General features: G+C 37.0%; 1 protein-coding gene across 1 annotated transcript in view; it reads right to left on the reverse strand.

Annotated features, from left to right (window-relative positions):
* LOC103267277 (laminin subunit alpha-2) overlaps positions 1–7,147 on the reverse strand; it is a 443,000-nt gene that overhangs the window by 139,475 nt on the left and 296,378 nt on the right. The window contains exon 32 of the mRNA XM_008064880.1: positions 2,553–2,746. Within this exon, the coding sequence (XP_008063071.1) occupies positions 2,553–2,746 (194 nt within the window). The remainder of the gene's footprint in view (positions 1–2,552; positions 2,747–7,147) is intronic.

Genomic DNA, 7,147 nt, shown 5'->3' on the forward strand with positions numbered 1-7,147 from the left:
GGAGAAAAGTTGAAAGCTACTCTCAATAACAAAAGATTGTTACAATCCTAAAACTGTTGTAAGCTAATAAAGGGTGAGGAGAAAATATTCCTAGAGATAGGTGGGAATCATGAATGCTTAAGAGTAGCATAAGGATAATCAATATACATAATTATAAATGCTTTAGAAAAAGAGCTTATCAACAAACACAACCTATAATTTAAAAATTTTTTTACAGAAGAAAAATGGCTATTATTTATTCCTCCAGAAGAATAGAAATGTTTCCAGGACACAGTAACGGACTGAATACCACGTACAGCAGCTGCAAATACATTTCTTTGTGAGACAAGAATAGTGCAAATGAACATTCTAAAACTGGCGGTACTTTGTAACTGGAGAATTGGCCCTTTTGCTAATATTACATGGGACACATGGTTATTAGAAATCTACATATGTGACAGGGATGAGTTAAGCTTTCTTGTGATAAACTTATTTGAAATGTACATAAAGCATTGCTCCTAAAACAACATCAAACACTCAAAGCCATTGTTGCCGATGGGCAGAATGCCAATTCCCTTTAAGAGAAATATCTAGAAAATAAACCCATTATTTTGTTTTTCTGAGATTTTAATGTGCCATTGTTTAATATTTGTGCTTCACATTAAACATAATCTTTTTATTTCAAGTTTACTTCTGGATAATTAATAAAATTGATGATTTATAATTCAAAAACTATTTTGTGTTTATAATAGGAATATCGACATATTATCTACTTAATTATGGCCACATTAATAATTTAACTTGAAAACAATATGATTAAAATACTTTGTTAGTCCATTTCTTTAATTACCATTAAAATATGTCATTATACTTGAGAAGAGTGTATATATATATATATATATATATATATATATATACACATAAATATATATACACACACCAATAACTAAATACGATAATATAAACATATATGACATTACATTTAATCTCTCCCCTCCCATCTATTTTCACATTTATTTTTATTTTCAGTGTAATGCATTTTTATTAAAGATGGCTGAAATACAAAGAAAAAATAATTTAAAAGCCTATCTTCCCCAAAACACCCAGTCTTAACTTTTTTGGTGTACTTAAAATCCAGACTTAGCTTCTGAGGTAACTTATAAAACTAGAACACATGCAAAAATTATTCTAATTAAAAGGTTATTATGATTTAGACACAAATAAGATGTTAAAACAAGAAATATTGGCATGCACAAATCCATTAAAATAGGTAAATATGGAAACAAAAGGTGCTCAAATAAATTTCCTTAAGGAAAAGAGTGCCCAACCTATTTTAGATGAGAATTTATGTAATATTCAATAATTTTATCTAACTAATGATTTCAGTATACAAACTTCTCTCTCTGTACTGCACATGAGTAAAAATACTCGAATTCACTGTTGCTGCTTCCAGGTTTTGGAGTTCAAGAGGCGTGGTGGCTCATGCCTATAATTCCATCACTTTGGGAGGCCGAGGTGAGAGGATTGCCTGTGCTCACGGGTTCGAGACCAGCCTGAACAACTTGGCGAGACTACATGTCTACAATAAATAAAAAAATTAGCTGGGCGTGGTGGCACATGCCTGTAGTTCCAGCTATTTGGAAGGCTGAGGTGAAAGGATCACCTGAACCCAGCAGGTCGAGGCTGTGGTGGCCATGAGCATGTCACTGCCCTCCAGTCTGAGCAACAGAGTGACTCCAACACAAAAATAAAAAATAAGCCGGGTTTGGTGGCTCAGCCTGTAATCCTGTATCTTTGGGAGGCTGAGGTGAGTGGACTGCCTGAGCCCGCGGGTTCGAGACTCGTCTGGGCAACTTGGCGAGACCTCATCTCTACAATAAATCAAAAATCAGCCGGGCGTGGTAGCGCGTGCCTGTAGTTCCAGCTACTTGGAAGGCTGAGGCGGAAGGATCGCCAGAGCCCAGCAGGTCGAGGCTGCGGTGACAGGGAGCAGCCACTGCACTCCAGTCTGGGTGACAGAGTGAGACTCCAACTCAAAAAATAAATAAATAAATAAATAAATAAATAAAAAATTAAAAAAATAAAAATAAAAGAGAAAGTTTCGAAGCAGTATGCCCATGGATTACTCTAAAAGCTGGAAAAGGAAAAATCAGTTGTAATTCAAAGCTTAGAGTGTCTTTCCAGCCTATTACAAATTCAGGAGGACTCTAAAAATTTGAACAAACTTGGATCTTTAATCTGTCACAAAGGCAATGCCAACTTGAGGCAACACTGCAAACCCTGAGATGGACAAACAAAATAATAACATAAAATATGCCTCCAGGAGCTTTGTTGTGGGTCTTCAATGGCCTGACTAAGGCGAGCTGAGGATTTTCTCAGTTGTTCTTGGCTCAGCAGGATAGAGAAAAAACCAGCAGGCAAGCAGAAGAAGGCAGATAGATAGCGTCAGAAAGAATGAAGAGCAAAACTAGCTATTGCAGAACAGAAAAAAATAAGTCAGGCTTTTTCATCAGAAATGAGACAGAAATGGAACCAAGCCCCGCCCCTTCCAAGAGCTAAGTTAGCATACGTACAAACACACTCCCTGCCCTCGCGTGCATGCCAGTGCTTGCAGCCGTCACACTTCCTTCCCGTGGCTCCGGGTCGGCACGTGCAGAGTCCTGTGATGGGATCACAGGGCACAGGCAGAGAACCAGAGGGGTCACACTCACATTCTTGGCAGGAGCCTCCGGGGCTGCTGGGACTGCCAGTATAGCCAGGGGCACACCTGGATTTAAACAGCGACAAAGCAAAGGAGGTTCATGGCAAGTCATGTTTCCAAGTTGTTGTTGTTGTGTGTGTGTGTGTGTGTGTGTGTGTGTGTGTGTGTGTGTGTGTGTGTGTGCGCGCGCGCATGCTCGCGCGTGTGCGTGGTCTTTTGCTCTGATGCATCGAGAATCTAGATCATAGCTGGGCATGGTTGCGGGCACCTGTTGTTCCCGCTCTTTGGAAGGTAGAGGTGCCAGGGTGGCCCTGGGCCTACCTGCCACTGCGCTCCAGCCTGGACGACTGAATGAGACTCCAACTCAAAAAAAAAAGAATCTAGATCAGGGGTCAGCAAACTTTTCCTGTAAGGATCTTGTAGTAAATATTAGCCTCAGCAGGACAAGAGACAAAATCAAAATTATGCAGTGAGAGAGAAATACAATGTCGGCTTTTTGTTGTGGATAGAATTCAGACATCATAATAATAATTGACTGGAAATTATTTTGTCATAACAACCTACTAATGAGAAGAATGGAATTCTTCTTGAGGCAACAAATTTTACTTAATTGCGTTTCAAACTTAGTGTTTCCTGCCATCAAATGGATTTTAAATGTTGACCTGGAACCACAGTTGTTAGCTCAAGCACCATTCAGAATCAGGCAGAGAGCCAGATGTGGCCTGTGGGCAGGAGTCTGTACATCCCTGCCCTCGATCATCAACTTTTTTTAAAAGTCCTCTTTCATAATTAGAGATGAACACAATTTTACATTGATTCCCAGATTCTCCTACACGCGCGCATTTTAGAGATTTAAATAAATGAATAATACAACCTGTTAATTTTACTAATGAGGAAAAAGAGGCAAGTCAAGTGACAATAAGCTTCTCAGATTTTCTGTTTAATTCTATTTATCTTTCCTTTCTATCATGTCTTCCTCAAGATGGATTTTGTATATGTGTCTGGGTAAGTGGGTTAATTATATGCAAATAATATATATATAACACACTGATCTGAAAATTTAGGAGAAAATCCGTATGAATGCACCCAAATGCAATTTATTTACTGATTCTTCCACTTAAGTATATTTCACCATAGGTTATGATACTGGAAGTCTGGTTACTTTATAAGATACTAGCAGGGCCGAATGTTCTAGTCAGCCCAGGACAATTTCAGATTACCTGTTTTTTCTTCTTAATTATTAAAAACCCTTTCTGCTTTTCCTAGAGTGCACCACTTTGGACAACAAAATTATATATATGGTCAGTGTAAATATAACCAGCAGTTAGAAGTTTTGTTCAATAGGCAAGTCTGGGAGGAAATTGCGAGGCAGTAGGGTTGCAGCCAAAAGTTATAAATACTGGCAACATAATCATAGACCATCATCCGTGGTCTGAGACTGTGGAAATTTGCATGGCTGACAGTAAAAGTTAATTCATCTTGTGCTGGTTAGAAAAAGCAAAGCCATTTGTAACATTAGGCTTTTTCCATATTTATGTTTTTGATTATTTTCTTTTTAATGTAAAATTACAGATGCTCAATGAAAGTATCATTTAAGTAAGCCCACTTATAGTGCTTCTAACATTTACAAGTGAAATAATTGTATTCTAAGCAGGCTCAGATTGACTAAAAGCTCAAAGAGTTTATTACAAGAGTAATGAAAATAAAGTATGGGAAGAGATTTCTACATTTCAGGGACACTCAAGAAACTTAAGCAGTTTTAGACCCAGAGTGATGAGTTTGGGCAGGCCAAAAGATGATTTGAATGATTTAAGAAGCTTTCAGTAGTCAAACAAATATATTTGGAAGGTTACAATAAAAATTTAACCAAGAACTTTGGTTTAATTTAGCAGAATAAAAACAATTTTTCAGAGAAATATCACTTGATCATTTATATGTTAGAGGTGAATGCGAAGATATAACAACATCTGAGAACTGGAAAAACAATTCAAGTCATTTTCATTTGATAGTATATGATCCAGCTGATCTAAATGTTATATGAACTGTCAGTTCTTATGGATTAAACATAAATATTTAAAAATAGATTTTCTGTAATCGCTCTGCTTCAATAATTGTCATTTTAGTGTACTCTTACATCTTTCTATACACACGCTTTTGTAGATGGTGATAACTCCAATTTATAAATGTAGCTATACTATGAAACATTTTTTATTCCTAAATTACTTCAGGTAATCCCCTTGGCATCCGGGCAAGCTTTTATTCATCATTCTACCAGTGTTTAAAGGATATGAAATGAATATTAGCCTAAGCATAAATGCCAAAGCAAAAGAGTGGATGTTAAAAAAATATATATATACCTGTTATCATCTATACACATACACACACATGAGGGGGGGGTCCCTTAAAAATCTGAAATTTATTTTCAAAAATTATTTATTCTTATATGTTTAAACTTCAGTCACCTTCGTTTGATGCAATAGACCTATCGAGATGCTTTTTCCACTGCTCAACACAGTTTTTAGACTTCTCAATTTTGATGCCTTTTAGTATTTTTGCCATTTTTTATTTTACCTCTTCCACATCGGCAAAATGTTTATCTTTGAGGACTTTTTTTCATCCGGGGAAAGAAAAGAAAGTCGCTCGGGGTGAGAACAGATGAATAGGGAGGGTGAGGCACAGGGGTCACGCCGTTTTTGGTCAAAAACTGTTGAACACTCAGCGCTGTGTGGGCAGGTGCGCTTGTAAATTACCCATCATGAAATAGGCAAACATGATGAAAGAATCTCCAAAAAAAATTCACCGAAGCAGAACGCAGCCTCTCACGGCAAATACTAGCCAGTACACTGATGCCGATGGGTTTCTAGAACACTTACCTAGCGGGGGAAGCCTGTACTACAAGGGGCCAACCCTCCAAAAAACAACTTGGTTTTTTGGGGACCCCCTCATATATATCCAAATGACACATGTATCTTCAAAAAAATTGCAATTTTTTTGGACTTTTGTGTTTCTTTGAGTTATTTAATTGTTGCTGCAAATTTCCGTAGGTATGCACGTTGTGAATCCACTGTCAAACATATGCAAGTATAGGATATTATGTTTAGAATCACTACATACAGGTTTATTTGGGAATCTATTTGACACATGCAAACTACATTGGGATTTATATACTTAAGTCTGTCTAGTTATTTATTGCTACTAGTATTATTACAGCAATTGCTGGTAATTGATTCTTTTTTTGCAATTTAATTATTTTGATTTATTATTTTCTTTTTAAATTATTTTATCTTTAAAATGTGGAGTACAAATGAGGATTAGGTACATATGTGGTCATCATACAGGTAAATGTTGGTACTGTTATTGATGTTGTGTGCCCCCCCATAATTAATTCTTAAGTGGGTGCTGATAAGGTAGTGTTTCCAGGAGAATCCGGCAAAGGGTTGGGTGAAGCAGGACAAGGGGAAAGAATCTAAACAAGAGTGTGGCTTTAGCGACATCTCAGTCTTAGCTTGATTCCACGGAGAGCTCTGGAGCATAAATAACACCTCAAAACATGCTCCAATTTGAGGCAAAAGAGCTAGACTATTGCATTTTCGCATTACTTAGTCACTGGCTACTGGGCACTGGAGGACGGTAGTTAAATTCTGAGACCTTTTTGTCCCTCCTCTTGGAAAGAGAGCTTTCATGTAGGGGCCCAGACAGGCACCAACAGGTCCTTTACACACTTATTGTCAAGATATTTGTGTAATTTAGGTGGCCCACCAGTATTCCTGAGATCAGAGATGAAAAAAATAGAACCCAGCTAACGCGTTTGAACTAAGCTAAGTCCACAACTTTATAAAACTTTTAAACTGCCATCAGTAAAGCTAACGTTATCATGTGTGTATAATGTTAATAATTAACATGAGTTACTCTCTGTTATGTGAGAGATAAGAACTAAAATGTACTAAAAGTGATGGTGACAAACTTGAATATCCAGTATACTGATTTTATAGAAAATATATGTCTGGAAGATATCAACTACAACCTTCCTAGAGAGTCAGTTTGGAATTGTATTCTTACTATTTGCATTACACTTAGAATTCAGTTTAATAGTGCTACACATGCACTCTGAGATTCTATAAAAAACATGGTAAGAGTAAACAGTTAAATAAGATTTTTTTGCCCATTAAATAGGAGAATTCATAATAACTTGATTGTTTGGGAGGTACTAATAAAAATTCTTGGCACTATTTATGTTCTGAGTTAAGTGTATACTTGCTGGTGTAGTGCCAATAGTGTTTAGAACAATGATGTGCATGCAGTTACTACTAGATGGTATTTTCCAGAGAATGAAAATGAGAAATATGTGGCCAGCTTTTTATTTTTTTTTTATTTTTTAAATTTTTTGTGTTGGAGTCTCACTCTGTTGCCCAGACTGGAGTGCAGTGACTGCTCCCGGTCACCGCAGCCTCGACCTGCTGGGCTCTG

The sequence above is a fragment of the Carlito syrichta genome, unplaced genomic scaffold (assembly GCF_000164805.1).
Source record: "Carlito syrichta isolate Samal-C Ts95f unplaced genomic scaffold, Tarsius_syrichta-2.0.1 Scaffold308095, whole genome shotgun sequence".
Taxonomy (NCBI): Eukaryota; Metazoa; Chordata; class Mammalia; order Primates; family Tarsiidae; genus Carlito; species Carlito syrichta.